We start from the raw sequence: 19,499 nt of genomic DNA on the forward strand, positions 1-19,499 counted from the left end.
ATGTTTGTAAAATTTTTGTCTAGTGTTATATACTTGGCTCTTTTGTTATTGTTCTATATGGCTACTATTCCCTGTATACCGAATCTGAATTATGCTCTTTTGTTTAGTTAAGAAAGGCAGTAGAGATAAGTAGCAACTAGTGTTAAATACTTATTAAAATAATATGATACAGAGTTAAAAATGAACTTCATTATGAATTTCTACTAATGTTTATGCTGTTTTACATATTCGTAGCTTCAGTGCCATCTGGTGGGGTTTTGGCGCAGCTGCACTGACCCTCACCGCGCACCGTACGCCCCTCAACACCGGAAGTACAGTTCTCCTCGAGCTGCAGGTAGGGTGCACCTGAGCAAAGCTGCTATAAATATTTACATGTTTAATGCTTTAAAATGTTTTATTTGTAACTATCTGTAACATAAATCTTGACTTTAAGCGCTACCAGCATGTAATGTGAAAGTTACAGACTCGTATGTGCAGAAATAGTAACTTTATTATCCACGAGTAGCACTTTGAGCTAAATGCTAGTTAGCTCGCCACGCACTGGCCGGTGTTACAGTGAAGTCTGTCCGACGGGAAACAGTATTCAACACAACACCGGCTTGCTCTTTAATGTTTGCTAGTATTGTAACTATTTGAGATAGTAATGCTTCTTCTCTTTGTTACACAGGTCTGTCTGGTTGCAGTTACATAACACACGTTTGATGAAGACTGTGCTGTTGAGTTTTATACCAGGTAGGCCATGTTAATGAAGGCTTGTGTTGTCTTTCATGGGCTCACTGTTTTATATCTCAGTTATAGCCCTTTGCAGAATTTTTGAAGTACATGATCAACAGTATAAGATTAAACATTTTTTTTCATTTTTATACCCCTAAAACCTGCATGCAGACCGACTTTACTGTCTTTTAGAGGCTGTAGCAGGTTTAGTTTAGTTTTAGAGCTAGAGTGAAGGTACAGATATCATATGAAACTAGAAAACATAAGGAAATAATTGGTACCAACTAGGGATGTCACGGTACCAGAAATCTAGTAGTCGATACCAATACCAGTGAATTTACACGATTCTCGATACCAATTCGATACCACAGTAAAAAAACAAAAACAAACAATAAATCCCATCTAATTCAACACGCACTCCTTTATGAAAACATTTGAACATTACAAAAAACAGAAGCATGTAGCCTTTAAGTAATAAATTAAAAGAAACGTCTATTAACATTGCAAAACAGAACAGTGGCATGTTGCCTTCAAGTATTTAAAACAAACAATATTGTCTGGATGTCTGTCTTTGGGGTGGTTTGCTAAATTCGAAGTATTTCTTCTTTTGGAAAGAAAAGTACGACGGCACGTTACTGCACAGCATACTGTTTTTTTGCGAATCTATTATTACTCCTTGTAAATCCACCTCAAATGCAAAGTATGTCCATACCCGACTCTTGCTATTTGTTTTCTCAACAAGTCGAGGCGGAGGTAGCGCTGCAGCAGCTGCCATCTTTCGCGTCTCGTGTTGTTGTTTTTTTCCGTGCTGTTACGGCGCTCTTCTTCTTCCTTCATTTCACGGCAGATAAGAACACTTGTAAGCGTATACTGCCCCCATTAGATCCGGAAGAATCGCATCTCAAGTACCTCCGCTCAGGTACCAAATGACCTTTACAGGCATCGTTCGGTACCGAAGAAAACGAGTACCGTCACATTTTTAGAATTTTGGTACCAAGTTGGTACCGAAGTATCGGTTCTCGTGACATCCCTAGTACCAACCACCTCAAACTAGCTTGACCGGAAGGAGACTCAGTAACGCTCCAAAGTTAGGCTATATTTTAGCGAGGAAAAACTGGCATGGCCATTTTCAAAGGGGTCCATTGACCTCTGACCTCAAGATATGTGAATGAAAATGGGTTCTATGGGTACCCACGAGTCTCCCCTTTACAGACATGCCCACTTTATGATAATCACACGCAGTTTGGGGCAAAAATCATGCAGTTTTTTGCATGCAGCATAAATGTGTTACTTTCGCCGATTATAAAAATTATTTTCCTGAATATTTCTGCATACTAGGGTCCCTAAATAGTTTTGGAATTGCATAAATTGGGTATAACTGTAAAGCTGTGATGGGCCCAATTGTATTCATGTGTGATGATGTTAGTCCCCGTAGTAACCATTTCATATAGTGATCACATATATCTCACTGTATAAAATGACCTGTGGTGACCTCTAGGCTAGCTAGATTAACAATAAGGGGGTTTCTGAGCAGTTTCCGGAACAGAAGTGTTCGCCATCCAATCACCGAAAAATGCAATTCATGCAGAAATCTCCAAATATCAAAAGTTTTTGTAACCAAATCACATGGCTTTTTCTATGGTGTTCCTCAAGGTCTTGGTGTCTTAATGTGGTATTTTGGATGGATTATTGATATTTTTTATCAATTCTCAAGTTGTAAAAAATGGTTAAATTTAGCACCAACTCTGTGTAAGAAATGGTATCAACCCAAAAATTGCTGCAGCAACTTATGAGACATAATAGAGCATGGGAATGGCCCTCATATACTTTGATCATAATGTTCTAAACCCTTATACACCTTTCAAAATTTATTTTAATTAATTAGTTAATGTTTATTTCTGATTTATGACTAGAAGAACTTGACACAGCGCTGAAGTGCATCTCAAATTAATCTTCAGGTTCCAAGCTTTCAGATGATGTACACCACTTCTATGTGACGTAAGACCCCCTAAAGCAGTGGTTCCCAACCTTTTACCTTAGGGCACCCTTTTTCTGTCAGAGTAAACTGACGAGTCACGACCCCTGACTAAGTGACATATTTTATGAATATTTCATATTATATTCAATGCATAACAATAACAGTACAGAACAACTGATAAACTGTACAATTAACTGAAATAGTGAATGCAATAACTGCAGGAAGTTGTGAATTTTGAATTAGAGATGAGTCTTCCTGTTATTTTTGGGTACTTTAATTGTTTTTACAGATTCAGTGTTTTCTTCTCCCTGACGCTTGGCCATTGTTCTATTAGCTCTTTGGTTGTTGTAACTGTGTACTTTTCTAATGCAGGACAAGGCTGTTTAGCAGAGGGAAGCCTCTGTGAATATAGTTTGTGTTCAGGTCTTCACTGTGCCCTTATCCCATGAGATTTGTTTTAAGTTTATATTTTAATTAATAATCCAAACTTTAAAAATAACATTTTCATTTAGTTTTCTTCACAGAAATGAATGGAATGCTGAGATTTAGGCCAACTGTATATTTTTTTTAAAGTTATCCCCCAAGTTGGGAAGCAGTGCCCTAAAGCCCTGTCTCCCCCTAAAAAAAAGACAAAAACGGTTCTATTGTGGGTCTCAAAGGGTCAAAATGTTGATACAAAGTTTTTGTACAACAGCAACAACGTGTTGCACACCGAAAATTAATCTAGAGTGTTTTAGGATTTTTATTGTGAATGTAAAAGAAATAGCTCTTTCTGCTTAGGTGCTCTAAAGAAAATCATACATAATATTACCACTGTATGATGAATGTGTTGAAAAAGACTATAATAGCATTGTAATGTGAAAATGTATTTTATATTAGTCTTTTGTGAGAGTCAGCAAAAGGAAAATACTCCCGAGTTGGAGATCTGTATGGTTGCAGTTGCATAACACACTGTTGATGAAGACTGCGTTATTGATTTTTATACCAGCTCCAGAATAAAGAGTGAACCAGAGCAAGATTCAGTCCTGTGTGGCCGTTCCGTCCTTCCTGCACCATAGACGGAAGGGGACACATCCACCACAAGTCTACTGATTCCAGATCCGCTTGATGCAGAAGGCCCGACTGAGGATGCAGTGTGGATTGCATTGAAGAGGTTCGTGGTGGAACATCGTCTGTCCTGGACTTTGAGTTATGGTTAAGGGCTGTCAAAGTTTCACTAACTGAATAGGACTCTGGTTGAACTGTTTGGGTTTACACTTTCATTTACACAAACCCAACTTTAAGTTTTATTTTATTGTCTTTTATAGGGTTGGGCGTTATGGCCAAAATCTTCCATCCTGATATAGGTCATTTCAAATCTCAATAACGATATATATCACGATATAGCATGTTTTCTGGTAATTCAATAGATAAATAGTCAATATGAAATAACCACAGGATTTGACAATACGGAGTATTTTCGTATTTTATTAAAGGTCACCTATTATGCAAAATGCACTTTTCCATGTCTTTTAAACATCAATATCTGTCCCCAGTGTGTCTACAGGCCACCATAGTATCATAAAAGACCATCCTCTCTCTTTTTCTCCTCCTCCGTTTGTCCGGAAATGGGTGCAGAAAAAAAAATCGCTTTTTTTCCTTCTCTTCTGACGTCATTAGAGAAATGCAAGCCATGTAAGGGTTTCCTGGTCGAACCAGAGAGAACCTTCAGTAGCTGACCCCGCCCCACAGCGCGTCACTGTCTCTCCTCCTCAACCTAACTTGAGCAAAGTCTGCAAGAACCAGCAGAACAGGCTTCATGTACTCCCATCATCTAAATATAACATGTTCTTTCACAAAGGCTTTATGTAATTGCACTGTTTAAACAGATGATATTTATATATTATATATATTTGATGTCATGCATGTAGCAGAGTACAGGTAGTAAATAGTGACTTGTAAGCAACACAACACATTTCTGTTTCACAGTCAAACTTTATTTGAGTTGACAGATGACAATATTAATTATTCACAGCATTTGTAATCATCTCACCTGTTAGTTAGTTATGTTAACATGGTACAGGAGAAAGTCTTCAGCTCTGGTAAACTATGGTAAGCTAAGCTCCGGTGGTCTGTAGTCATGGTAACACAGAGACAGCTACTACTGTAAATAATATACCATTACTCTGATCTTCCATACATTTATCTTTTAGCAGAAATAATGAACTGACTACTGTTTCACATCTTCTATTTTCCACCCTGATGGTCGCTGTGTTTACACACCGTGTCATAGCGGTAGCATGTAGCTAACCCGTTAGCATGTAGCTACATGCTAACGGGTTAGCTACATGCTACCGGGTTAGCTTTGTATCTCCATGTAAACAGAGCCATCTGCCCACAGCTGTCTGCTCTCCTCTGGGATGATTCTGTCGGTCATTTCTCACAGATGGATCTGTAAAGACAGACGTAAAACAGAGTGTATGTTTACGGTTTACAGAGTTGATGCATGAGGTAAACACTGAGTTAACTAACAGAGCTATAAATAGTATTATTTACCTGAGAGAAACCGTCAGGAAAACCTGGAATCTGGACCGCAGATGTTCATCATGTGTCGCCGATTTCTGATCAGATTCCTCCGGTAACGTGCGCTGGGTGAAGTTTCTGGTTTATAAACTTTAAAGTGGTTTATAAGCTCTATTCTAGCTCCTCTCTCTCCACTCCTCTCTCTCCACTCGTCTCTCTCTCTCTCGAGAGCTTCTCCGGGAGGGAGGGGGAGGGTGACGCTGTTGTTGTTGAGGAAGTTTGATTGACAGAAAACGCTGACCAATCAGAGCAGAGTGGGAGGAGACAGGCTGTGAATCAGTGGTTTTCAGACAGAGGCTGAATTAGGCTCTGAGGCAGGCAGACTCAGGCTGCAGTATGAGAAGAATAAAGTTTTTTTTGAACATTGCAGCATGTAAACATGTTCTAGTGCAACATTAAAATACATCTATGAACCTGGAAATGAGCATAATATGTGACCTTTAAGAATTCCATTGCAAAATGAACATAACAGTTTCAACTGAAATTGATTGTAGAGAATAAATAAATAAATATAGGTATAGCCTATATCTTATATAAACATGCCTGGTCTGTTTAAATAAAAAACAGGTGATAAATTTGATGAATTTTACAGGACAGGTGGCAGACATTAAGGCCCATAATTTATACATACACATCTCGGTCTGAATCAACTCTTTGTAAAGTGTACAGTGTGTTGCCAACATAACCTCACTGATTATTATATCATTGGTTATAATAACCCAGGTTAGCTGTAACGAGGGTTTTTACACTACTTTTAGACCTGCTTTGTTTACATTCAGTGTCCTTGCAATATACAAGTAATGGACGTGTAGTGTGATAGCGTCAAACATTCATAACAATCGGAAATGCTTCGCTGTACATTTAATTACTATCTGTGTTATCTGGGTGTGTGCACGGCTTCTCCATAGATTATTATGTGTTCCTACATAAGCGGACACAAACAAAACACTGTGTGTTATCTGGGTAGCCATACTACAATAATGTTTAGCATGCCAGAAACAGATTTAGTATGTCCCAATACATAGTATGTCAAATGCAGTATGCCAACAAATACCAGGATGTCCTACTACATCCGGTCACATTTTGCAGTATGCAAGCCAGCATGCTTTTCTGGCCATTCTGACCCACAATCCTCTGTGCAGTGGATTTGATATAAGTAAGAGGGTCAAAGTTCAAGGAGCAATGTTATGATGAAGTAGTATGTCTTAATTGTACGCATACTGCATGCAACAGTACATACTTTGTAAGGGCAGCTGCGGTACGTACTAAAAGTAAAAAGTAAAAGTATGTGATTTGGAATATAGCTACTGTGTTAACGCCTTTTTGTGTACCATAGTCTGTATTCTGTTTAAAAAGAAAAAAAGCACGTCATGTCGGTTAATGACAACGGATAGCCTGCACTCCAAGTATGCCTGTAGTGGGAACCAGCGTGTGGCAAGCTTTGCAGAGAAGGTTTTCTGGTCTGTGTCGGACTTTCAAAGGGGCTCTTCTTGTTTTGGTGTGGCTCTGAGAAAGTTTCCGCATGTTTTGGCCTCTCGAAGCAAAACAGCTGATCGGTCCAGCTCCCACATGCAAGGAACATAAAGCGTCGTCCAAATGACATAAATATTGCCTTTTTTTACATCACGATAGAAATGATAGATATTTTCATATCTTTCGATAATATACGGTATATTGTCATGTCGCCCAGCCCTAGTCTAATTTTTCTGTGTTTTCATGGTAAAATGGCTAGTGTGTTTCAGCCAAGTGATAAGTCTGATGATGCTCACTTCTCTTCTGAGAGGGGTAGAGGTTTAAGGAGAGTTCAATTCTTTAGTCCAGTGGGTCCATTATGAGAGATGTGGGTGCTTCACCTGTGCTGCGTACAAGAGAGAGGGATTCAGGGTCAAGTCAGGATCCGGCTGGGAACCCTATGGGGCAGGTATCATAGGGTGGGCAACATCATTCAACACCCAGGGGTGAAAGTGACAGGTTACACAACTTCAGTGTCATGATCCATCAATTAGACTCACAGATAGGAGAGTCTGCTGCAGCCAAACTGATGCCTAGTGGTGCCATTGGTAATGTTGGCCACGGTGGTGCTCCTTTACTCAACCAGGCCACTCAGCCTTGCGGCAATGTGAATACACTCAGTGAGAATAGACATTTCAGTGTCATTGTAAAATAAGACAAGGTACCCGTTGTTTTCTACCGCAGAAAAATTCCCATTGGCTTTTTGATATGCCTCAACAAGGCTGCAGACATGGCTGAAGAAGGTTTAAAGCGTCAGGGCAGACCCATGGAGGATATTGGAGGGGAATTTGCTGAGATGTTTGTGAAGCACTGCCCAGATCCAGAGCTTGCATCTGTGTTTATATACAAGCAGATACACGAATGGACACCAAATTCAATTTATGAGGAAATGTTTGACAAGCAAATGTGGCCCAAATTAGATTTTTTTGCTCTCATGTGACAGATCAGATTATTTCAGAGAAGTATGGACAAAGAAATTCAATTTATTTCCCATCAGATCTGGGCCACTGTCATATGTGGCTTTAAGTCCGATAAATATCCAGTCACTGACCATGCTTATTGCTGTGAGAACGGTCATATCGGAATCCATGTGTGTTTTTCAACGTTGTACTTCACTGCGCAGGTGAAGATCACTCATCGTACAGTGTCAGAGCGGTCTGTTGAAACTACAGAAGAAGTTTCCACAGTCTCTCCACAGTGGCAGTGCGTCAATCAGACACTGATAATGTCTGTTACCTGACAAAAAAAATACTTTTTCTATATTACAAAGTTCTTTGGTGTCATGTTTCACTCAGTAGAACTCCGATGTGTAAACTGCGTCGTTGAGGCAGACGAGGTTTATCACGTTTATTCACTTTACATGGAGCTAAAATTAATACAGAATTATGTTGAATGATGTTTGATTAATGAGCTAGTGTCTGTTTATGAGTCGTAAGAAATCATAAATGAGCTTTTAGAAGGAGTAGATGTTTACCGGGAAGCTCAGCATTACTTTATTTCCCTCGTCAGTCATTTAAAATGTAAATTTACCTATCAAACAGACTTTTCACAACTCGCTCAGTTCTTCTGATAAATTCTGCATGTTTCACCAAGCAGAACTCTGATTTCATTAAATCACATTATAATAATTGCTTTGATGTGCCGACTGTCAGTGTTCTGGGATGTCAAACCGTAACGTCACACATCTTACTTTAGTTTATTTAACTTCGGTCACAGAAGAGCTGTTAAATTTAAATGTCAGCCGAAATGAAAATTCTTTAGGAGTCATACAAAGTCATACGTTGCGATTTAGGAATAACGTCTTAACGGGTAACCCAGATCTGTTAAATTGAGAAATATGTCTGGCATTCACTGGACTCCAACAAACTCCAGTGTGTGTGTGCCGTCGGTGGCAGTCCCCTGTGTGTGTGTGACATTACTGGTTGCATGTGAGGCAGTCAGGGCAGAGATCCGTTCACTCTGATGTCAGATATGGGTCACTCAGAAAGAACAGATCTGGGAAAAAAATCGGAATTGAGCATTAAGCCCTGTAATGTGAACTGAGCCATAGAGGCTTCCAGTGCTAACTCTCTCTCTCTCTCTCTCTCTCTCTCTCTCCCCCAGCTTTCTCTCCAGGGGCAGTGCCGTGTCTCTCGCCCTCACCTGGCTGAGCATGCGGGCGGTTTGCACCCTCCATCAACGACAGAGGTGAGTTCTGAACATAGCCGCTCACACGCCTCTTCAGCTGGCACACACACTCCATACAATCTGTCCACTCAGACAATGCGCACTGTGCCAGAACACCCTCCATTCGCTCTGATTCAAGCGCCTTGCACAGTCTGAACTCGTGTTGGACGTAAAGTTGAGCCAGTTAACCGTCTGCTGCATGTGATGTCCAACCAAGGTGTTGTTAGTGATGCACGTCAGCTCAAGTTAGTGTTTCAAGTATTCAAGTGGCTGTCTGTCCCTTTACCGAGGCTTTTACAACATATTTACAAATATTTACATTGCATGCACATAGCCAGACACACACACATACAGATTGCATCACTACAACCTCTGTTTCTCATATTATGGTTTGTTATTTTGGAGAGCCCCAACAATTATTAAATTATTTAGGCCTTACCAGCATACTTCACTGTACAGCAGCCACTCTCTCCCAGGCGATATAGTTAAACAAAATCTGCTTACGTTTATTGGTGGCCACCTTTCGTCACAGAGAGAGAGAAAAACCACCGGACCACTGCAGCAGGCTGCGCCTTGAGGATCGTCCTCTTTGCTCTTGCCAACACCCGTTTTTGCGTGACGCCAAAATGTGTTGTGAAAAATCAGACTCAGGAGAGATGCAAAAGATCCTTTATTGGCATAAAAGATCTGAGCCTTGCGTTTCTGCAGTCAACACAAGACTGATTCGTATTTTCGAGTACATCAGTATACCAGAACAACATAACACACCCTCCCTTAAAGGGACTATTTTTAATTTTCAGAAATGCTTCTTAACAGCGACATCTGTGGCCGTGAAATCAACGAAAGTCAGCGTCGGGCTCGTGCTTGTGTTCGCTCTAAATGGACATGAACGAGCATCGCTCAAAACAGTGAGGCGACACACGTCAGCTAAAAGCACAATATCACTCTTTATTTCAGCTGCTTGGCAGTAATGTTAGCTGACCAGACGAAGGTCTCTCCATGAATCAGTGCTGATACTGTGTTTGCTTCTCCTGCCTCAGCGCAGGCTTCAGCAGAGGAGACGAGACAGCGGCCACACGCGAGCGCGCATATGCGAGCGCGCATATGCGAGCGCGCATATGTGCCGACCCGCTACATTTATACGCTTAGAAAGTTACAAACAGTCCCTTTAATTAAGGTAATGATTAATCCCCTTCTGACAGGTTTTTCCCGTAAGTCCCAGATCTGGCCTGTTCTGGTCTAATACAAAATAATCAAAGTCTAATGACACGATGGCTGTTCCTGCACTTTCTAGAGGTCACAGGTTTTCTAGAGCATACCGTATGCTCTGATGAAGGTCTGACAGACCGAAAGCTTAGAATAAAGTGGAATACTACATAGATCTAAGTGTGCGGATATCTGTTCTATCATCTTTTGGACTCATTGATTTTTTCAGCACCTTAGCAAAGATTAAGACGGAGTGGAGTTGTTGTCATCCTGCATTACCTATATGTTTAGTGCTTTAAAATTATTTTTGCAACTATCAGTAACATGCATTTTGACTGTAAGCAATACTAGCATGTAATCTGAAAGTTACAGAGATGTATGTGCAGAAATAGTAACTCAATCCACTAGTAGCACTTTAAGTTACATGTTGAGCAAATGGTAGTTAGCTTGCCGTGCACTTGATGGCTTGCTCTCAGCCATAAAGTTTGCTAGTAATTATTTGAGATAGTAATGCTTCTACTTTTTGTCCCACAGATCTGTACGGTTGCAGTTGCATAACACCCTGCAGATGAAGACTGTGCTGTTATACCAGGTACAGTATTGTTAAATGTGGGTTTCACATATTGTCGTTGCATGAAAACCTCTTGATTCCAGCTTTTTGATGCATCATATTTAGAGTGAAATTAAGGCTTTTGTTGTCCTTCATGGGCTACTAGTGTTTCATGTCTTTATTTATCTTCATTTATAACCCATTGCAGAATTTTAGAAGTACATGGTCGACAGTATAAAATAAAACTTATCTTTATTCATTCTTAAAATTTTCCCCGGAAAGGGGGCGTGGTCATGAGAGCCTACTCTGGAAGACGTATTGCCGGTCTGATATATATAGAACACAAGATGGTGTTCCATTTATTGTCTATGTGCAAAATGTTCATCTAGAGTGTTTTTAGGATTTTTATTGTGAATGTAAAAGAAAATAGCTCTTTTTGCTAAGGTGCTCTGTAGAAAATCATACATAATTACATGTTTGGTTTGTACTAGAATGTTGAAAAAGACTATACTAGCATTGTAATGTGAACATTTATTTTATATTAGTCTTTTGTGAAAGTCTGCAAAGAAAAATACTCTTGAGCTGGAGATCTGTATGGTTGCTTAACACACTGTTGATGAAGACTGTGTTGTTGATCTTTATACCAGCTCCAGAATGAAGAGTGATGCTGTTCCATCCTTCCTGCACCACAGACGTAAGGGGACGCATCCACCACAAGTCCACAGGTAAACAACGACCATTACACATATATGCCTATTTATCTTTGATTTCTTACCCTTTATGTGGAAATGTATTCTTATTTTTATTCCAATTACTATTCACCACACATGTATGAGCATGCAACAAACAAAACCTTTGAATTTGGAAATTGTCATTTTAATCTGCATTTTAGCAGTTAGCCGTCACCTTTTAATTGGTTGTCCTTTTGGAAAGACACCATATGTAAAACTACACATTTCAGTATGAGAGTACAAGAGAGATGTCACATCGCATGCGCACATACACCAGTTGTATGTTAATCCTCTAGGGATTAACATTTGGTGGTTTATCTTTGTAAGGTTATTTGACAGATTAAAAAAAAGAGACATTTTCGTACACTAGGTAGAGCTAAAGACACACTTTTGCATGCTGCACTGCATGCATGACCGCAAAGAAAAAACAGAACCGATTTGAAATCCTGAAACCAACATTTATTTCATTTTTTTAAACTTCATTTAAAATACAAAATATTTTGCAATATTATATTGTAGAGTAAACCATTTCGACAGCCGTTCATGCTTCTCGTGTAGCTTCAACATTAACCAGAATGTCATATTATATCATATCATATACTGTATATCCTACTGTAAGTTCACCAGTCACTAGAACAGTTTCCAGGGTATTCACGCTCCAATGTGCCAGTCCGCTTATCCGTCCATGCCGTCCATCCTTCTGTAATGCTCCAAATTACACTTGTTTTGTTTTTTTAGGTGCACACTCACTTAAAAAAGGATGGGTCAGTTTCTATCTGATATCTAGTTTGCGACGACAAGTTTTCCAGCGTGCTGCGTTAAGACTCCAGATGTCGTCGTAAACTAGATGTTTGAAATGACACGTCCTTTTTTAAGTGTGTGCCTTTTTATTAAAAAATACAGAAAAGGTGCATGAACTGTCAGAGACAGAAACAATACAGGTGTCACAAGAGCTCAGTCACAAGTTAAATAATCTCGTTTGATACCTGATAGGCTAAACATTTGAGCTAGCAAATTCACCTGACATGTTCAAAAAAATTAAAGAAATTTCACAGCAAATGAAAGAGTGAAAACTGTAAATAGTCTCATCTCACGCACACCCCCTCCTACCCATAATGCAGCGGGGCCGATTGAGGTCGAGCTCTCACCTCTGACCTCAAAAGCGTCTGCTCTCAAGCCAAGCCGTTATTTACAAAATACAACAAAAATATCTACACGTGGAAAGCCGACACATCGCAACGTAAAAAACTTGATGCAAGTTATGATAAAACCCAAGACGTGGAAATGTATTCTGAAAAAAAAAAGAAGCTCTTGTGTATCCTGTAGACGCACACATCAGAACCGTTATCCATGGAAAAAGCGATATTATACATCACGCACGCTGTAACACAGTAGCATGCATGTGCTGCACACGCACACACACTCGTGCACCCGAAACATTCACACACAAGCTTCATTCATTTACAGGAATAGAAAAACTCACCGAGTGCTGCGCTCAGAACGTGACAACATACACAGATATAAGGTTAAATGCATAAACCAAAGTCACCAGTGTGTTTTACCATTTGCAGTGAAACAAGCAATAATTTCATTCACATAAACAGATACACTTGTTTTCCCACATTCAGCATCATTACGCAATTTTATCCGACCCCCTTCATTTCTAAGTGCTACCAGTGACAGTAAGTCCCGTCTGTACCAGATGGCGAGTCTGGTTCCCGTTGGCAGTTACCTGGTGAGCAGGTTGGCAGTAGTTTAGTTTGGAGGCTCCTCCTCAAGATGAATGTTTTGACATGAGGTGTCCATGCTCTGACCTCAGGTTTCCTACACCTTTCCATATTCCACGCATTTCCTTTTTAGTCGTAGCTGGTTGGTATGATTTGGCGGTCTGTTTGTATAACATACGGGCTGATGATAACTGGGTGTATGATTGTCAACAAGGCCATAACTATCTATAGCTGGAAATTAGTCCTCGCAACTAATGCCACTAGTGTACAACCGTGAAAAAGGTAATTTCTGAAATAGTTTTCAGCGCTGTGTAGGAACCCTGGACCCCGAAGTGAGACTCTTAAGAGGCTATTTTAAGTTAATAAGCCTGCATTGGATGTTTCACAAACTGAGACACCTAAAATAAAGGGCCTTAGTTTTAACGTGCCCTTATTGACACAGTCTGAAACGGCTTATTTTTTGCATGAATTTCAATAGTCTTTTGAGTAATACGGGGTGGTATGCAAAGTATTCATGGACCCTTAAGAACTGCACTGATCTCAGGTCTGTCCTGTCTGTGTATGAAGAGGGATGTAACTCTATGGATCTAAGTCACTGTTCTCTACGAAGGCACTAGAAACCGTGCTGAGAGGTTCTTGATCACCAAAAATCTAAACATCCAGAACTAAAGTGTGTAACACTTAACCCTCTTTCTGCCATTACATAAGTGGAAATGCTATTGGAGACCAACCCGATATCATGCCAAAGGGTGAAATAAAGCTCCCCTGTCCACCAGAGGATAGCGTGTCAGTGTCATGTTTTGCCTCGCAGAGAATATTACATGCCTGTATTAATGTGCAGTACCAGTAGGGGGGCAACAAAGCCACTCACTTAGGATTAGACAACAAAACCACTTAAGTTAGGGTAAGGGAAAACGTCATGGTTGGGCTTAAAATAAGTACGTAAATTAAGTAAAACAGGCGCAGAAACAACGTAACGTCAGTACAGAAAATATGTGACAAATGTAACTTGCAAAACAAAACACCGGTCTCGAACATGGGTCTCCTGGTTGAAAGTGTTGTTTGTTGGACGCATCCACCATAAGTGGTCTTTCTCGCTTTATATACTCTGTAACTGGCTCTGAAGTTAGACTTCACTGCACCTTCATGCAGGCCTGTAATATTCGCATCTCGGCGAGAGAAAACGTGACATTGACGCACGTTCTTCTGGTGGACAGGCGGGTCTGTTGCACGTTTTGCCGTGAGACTGGGCTCTGGAGACAATGTTGGGTATAGCTCTGACAGATACCACGATCGCCTAAAAGAAAGGCCTGCACGGTGGCCACTATTTGGTGGGATGTGGGGGGGTTGGAAGCACTTGACAACGACACTGGATCAATCACAGCTCCGCTAGTGTTCAGTTGGTGCTCAGTAGCAAGAAGCATAGGTTCGGGGGAAAGGAACAGATCGGGTGAGAAAATCAAAAAAAGAAAGCTAGAGAAAACATGAAGCTAAAAACAGGCCGATTGGAATTAGTGTGGGAGTTCTGGTTGGCTGGCTGGCTGGCTGGTGACCAAACGCTGAGTTCAAAGTGTTTCTAGCCAGGTTCTCCAATGACTACATATGGACAACCCCGACCGTGACATATAGCTTTCCTCTTATTCTATTACATATGTACAAACAGTTCATCTGTCTCAAAAAAGACTTATGCTAGCCTCTACTTTGAGTCACGCATTTTGAAAGCAGTATCCGCAAAGACCCTGCTGCCATTTTTTTTCCTCTATATATCAAACGCCATTTAACACTTTGACTGAAAAAATGAAAAACAAAAAGGAATACCCAGTCGCTAGTAGGCGTGCACCATATACAGTCTCAACACACAGCTCACCTCTGCAACACGAAGGTGGTAAAATGCTTAATAAGAATCGTGATTTACTCCATGCGGGTGTTAATTAACGTGATTCAATGCATATATATGCCTGCCTGCGGGTCACGTACTGTACTTTGATAAAATATATATTTGGATACGTCGTGTTTAGTATGTTTGCAAAGGAGATCAAATGGCACTAACACTCACACTTCTGCTCAGTCGGAGTGGCTAAACTCTCTGGTACATTCCTTCCGCTCTTCTATATTGCTTCCTCTCTCCTTCCCTCTTCTCGGAGTCCTCGCATCCCTCGTTTCACACCTTCTTTCAATGGTTATGGGGGGGGGGTGGGTCTTTGCCATGTTGAGTGTGTGTAGATCAGACGAGGTCACAGTGTGACAGGGGCCGGCGGGGTTGTGGAGATGAGGGCGCGTCAGCAGTCTTGGTGACAGGTAGCCGTGGCGAGGGCCACCGGAGTGACAGCCACCATTGTAGAAGTAGGTGTCCACAACGGCTGTCACCTTAGCAACTGTCACCACAGAAGATGGTCACATTTGCCAGGGTGACAAGGAGTGGCCGTAAGCAAACCGTCGCAGCCAGGCCGCGGGCCCCTTTTCGTTAGACAAACGAGTTCATGGCGTTGACGGGCGACGGGGCCTCCGAACTCTCGTTGCCTTCGTGCGTGTCTTTCTCTTTCTTGCCGCTGTACTGGCCGATGAAGGAGCCGTCCTCGTTGAACTGTCCGTCCCCGCCCTCCCCGTAGTCCACCAGGCTGTCGTCGCTCTCGTCGCGGCGCACCGTCCCGTTGGACGGCGTCCGGCTGCCCTTCAGCGGCTTGTGGTCCTCTGTGTCACTATAAAAAGGTTGGAAGGAAGGTTATTGAGAAAATAATTCATGCAGGTTTGTTGAACTTCTTTTCTGCAGTGGTCAGAAACCCTGTCGTCACGCAGAGGGCAGGCTATTATCCAAGCATTAGCATTTTACACGAGTAATCTGGCTCTTCCACTGCACAACTACCACATTTACTACATGTAATGACAGCATACGTATATTGCTGTTGTGTTATGTACACAGTTTGGTACAAATGTGCTGGTAAAGCAACATGAAGTTGACATAAACAATAAAGAGTTATAATGTACAGTAACAATGGGATGCCTGAAACATTACATGTCATGGTACTTGTACAGTGGAGCAGCTCAGCTACATCTATAGTATTTTATAGTATTAACTATAGTGTTAGTGCTGTTTCAAATCTGGGTGATGTTAAGATTTAGGGTTGGTGACCACTGCTAAAGATTTTTGCAATTGCGTGCTGTTCAGTCTCTTGCAATACATTACTGTCATATACAATTTCTGTAATGGAATCAACCAATATGCTTTCAGTTTACATGCAATAATCAAAAATGCACTTATTTGTTTAGTCCCCCCTCCCCTCCCAAAACATAAAGCCACTTTTCATTTGGTCTAAAAAAGGTCTTTTTCCAGTCAATACTAGGCAAGCTCTACAATCTGATACATTTCAACTCTATTTTCAAGCTCAATGCGTTTGTGTTAAAAAAATAAATGGCGGAAGCTAGAAGTAGAAGCAGTCATTTTTCATGTCAAATTTTGGTGTTACGATGGTTATGGTGTTGACTATGTCAGTGAGTATGATGACATAGTCAACCAGATCACTTTCGCTCAATTCAGAGTCATAGCTCGAGGAGTTTTATAGAATTGCATGCTGGATTTTACCGCTTATCTCGTCTTACCTCTCCATAGACCTAAACCCGCCAAAAACAAAGAATGGAAGGACACATGAAAAGCAATTCATGGGCCACAATGAGTCTATTCTCTTATGCACAGACAAGACAGAAGACATGCGTATGGAAACATTTAAAGCACAATGACATCCATGTTAAGGTAAAAATACATTTCACTCTTAGCAACTACTTTGTTCCAACTTTCCTGAGGAGCTTTAAGTTATAAAATCCTCAATATTCAGAGAAAAATGTGATGAAAAAACTACGTCACAATAACGGAATTTGTATTAAAGCTAGGGTTGGTAATGTTGAGAAACTAGCACGAGTACACGAAAGAAACCGAGCCCAGTGATGCCAACTTTTTTCCAACGAAGGTAGCTTGAAGCTTGTAGCTTCAACAATTGCTTAATCTAGCGAGAAAGTCGCCAAGTCAGTGTAACAGACGCAACGTGTCTGGGTGCCGACTAATAATTAACCGTTACATGGGCGAGTTCTGCACGAGACATTCCTGTGTCACAAGAATTGGCCTTTAATCACCGCAGGGGAGTTTTGAATAGACTTGTCTTAAATCTGAATTGTAATGACTTAACCATCCAATTATTCAATAACCACACTTAAGTTTTTCAACAGGTGTTTTCAACATTTTTCCTGTCTGTACAACCCCAAATGCACAAGCTGTACAAATATCTTGTTAATACTGTATGCAGTCACATTGCCATCTAGCGTCCATCGGTGGTAAGACCACTTTAATAGAAAGTACCGCACTGAATAAAAAGATTTGAGTACCGTTAAAATGACTAATTAGTAGTCTGTGTATCCTGTTTTTAGCTCATTATTGGCTCTATTAAGAATGCCTTTTTGATAGTCAAGTAAGAAAAGAACATTTGTAACCCGTTCTATAATGTTTTATTGTGACTGTTTACAGAAATGTTGAAGTGTTTATTAAATGATTACATCTTATAATAAATAAATCTTTCATTTATCGCCAAAGTCGTTGTCTGTCCTATTTGTTTCAAAGCAGAAGGATCAATGCTTTCAGGAATTACTGTTTATGTTTATGAGTGATTCATTTCTTATTAAATTGTTGAATTATTTTTCATCTGTTTACCTCCAGAAGGAGGTGGTGCCCCATAGATTAACGAGTGCATTAATTAAGTTCGGACTTTTCTATCTTTCTTTTGTTAGAGCATTTGATTTATTGATTGCTGTCGGGATGTAAGGAGAATTTCAACAAATATAACAAAACATGTTTTAAGAAAATTACCAACCCTAGCTTTAAACTTATTTTGAGAACAGTTAGCATATAATCAACTTGTTAAAGTTGACATACAGTAAAACTGCAATTAATAGCCCGGGCTTTAATTTGCTTCAATCACTGAACTCAACCGGCGTATATTTAGGACGGGCCTTTAATTCCTTTTGCACAAAACTCATGCTCAGCAAAGATGGGAAATTCTATCAAATTGGTTATTTAAACCAGTTTGAATATTACTTGTATAAAAATGAGGCTATCGGATAACATATCAATTATTAATCATTCACTTCATCTAGCTGTGAGACAGTTAACAACGCTCGTTTTACTGATACAACACCTCTTTATCATGTTAAAACCCAGCTGCCCGTCAGCGACTAGCCGGCCTGACGAAAAGGAAAAGGGGTGAAAACTAACACAGAGAAAGGTGGGAACACCTTTATTTTGTAGTGGACTACACATGACAGTATTCACATTCAAAAAGAATATAAATAACCGAGGAATGGACACATATTCAGACTTAATGACCGCTTCGAAGGTAAGGAGTTGCCACTTTGTATTCGTCTCTAATTTACGGCTGTACCGAATAGTTTGTAGCTTAATAACGTTGATATTCTAATTATTATGAATAACTTACAGAAACATTGCGTGCCTTCTCTCTTTATCTATTTCACACACGAGCGAAGCAGCGTCTGACTGTAATTGTCTCAGTCTTCAGTCCAAAAGTCAACATTTATTGAAAAAAGATCGATATAATAATTTCCAAAATTCACTACATGCTTCTGTCTAACAAAAGACATTGCTTCAATCCATATGTGTTGGCGTTTAGCCTTTCAAAAACATTTTCACTGGGAGGCACTTAACGGGGCGGTCTAGCAGCGATCAATAGCACCATAAATCTAAATGAATTACATTTTGGTGCTCATAGCTTCTGTAAAATGAACTGGACAATTGAATTGTAGAGAATCTAACGATGTGTAACATGTCCATATTGACAAAAGTTACCCGGCGTCTAATTGAGACCTGCGTTTATATGTTTAAACGTGTAGCCACAACGGTGAGTAACAGGGACTCGGCGTTAATTGGGGCTGAGCTTTTAATTGAAGTTGTACGGTATTTTGTTTCGTTGATTAATGTCAGTGTGAGTTGGTCATTATAAGAATCAACACAGAGTGGTGCAGATTTTTGCCTTGCCTCTATGGAGTGTTTGGTAATGGAGTCTGGTGGGGAGAGTGTCTCTGCAGCCTGGTAAAATGTTCTACATACAAACTCAAAGTCAGGACACAATGGATGAAAAAACGAAATCTCAGACACTACTGTATGCTGTGGTCCTATCTTAGCCGTATGGTAGTCTTTTCCATCTCTTACCTGTACTCTCCAAATGTCCCATCATCCTCCTTCATAGGCTGGATCTCTGGGTCTTGGTGAGCATCTTCTTTCTCTTTCACTGTTAGATTACACAAAGAAGTTTTTAAAATTTCCATCCCTCTGTGTGAATAAGTTTAAAAATTAC

General features: G+C 40.3%; 1 protein-coding gene and 1 long non-coding RNA gene across 11 annotated transcripts in view; one reads left to right on the plus strand and one right to left on the minus strand.

Annotated features, from left to right (window-relative positions):
• The first annotated feature begins 624 nt into the window (after nucleotides 1–624).
• Nucleotides 625–8,940, plus strand: LOC141762289 (uncharacterized). The gene is made up of 3 exons (XR_012592779.1): nucleotides 625–732; nucleotides 3,681–3,886; nucleotides 8,870–8,940. It is a non-coding gene; the product is annotated as an uncharacterized LOC141762289 (long non-coding RNA).
• Nucleotides 8,941–11,863: 2,923 nt separating this feature from the next.
• The window catches only part of nrcama (neuronal cell adhesion molecule a), a 75,598-nt gene continuing 67,962 nt past the window's right edge, over nucleotides 11,864–19,499 (minus strand). For all 10 annotated transcript variants that reach the window (XM_074625758.1, XM_074625753.1, XM_074625751.1 and 7 more), the window contains 2 exons: nucleotides 19,355–19,433; nucleotides 11,864–15,845 (listed from right to left, as the gene is read on the minus strand). In XM_074625758.1, the coding sequence (XP_074481859.1) occupies nucleotides 15,611–15,845; nucleotides 19,355–19,433 (314 nt within the window). In that variant the 3' untranslated portion in view covers nucleotides 11,864–15,610. The remainder of the gene's footprint in view (nucleotides 15,846–19,354; nucleotides 19,434–19,499) is intronic.

The sequence above is a fragment of the Sebastes fasciatus genome, chromosome 23 (assembly GCF_043250625.1).
Source record: "Sebastes fasciatus isolate fSebFas1 chromosome 23, fSebFas1.pri, whole genome shotgun sequence".
Classification (NCBI taxonomy): Eukaryota; Metazoa; Chordata; class Actinopteri; order Perciformes; family Sebastidae; genus Sebastes; species Sebastes fasciatus.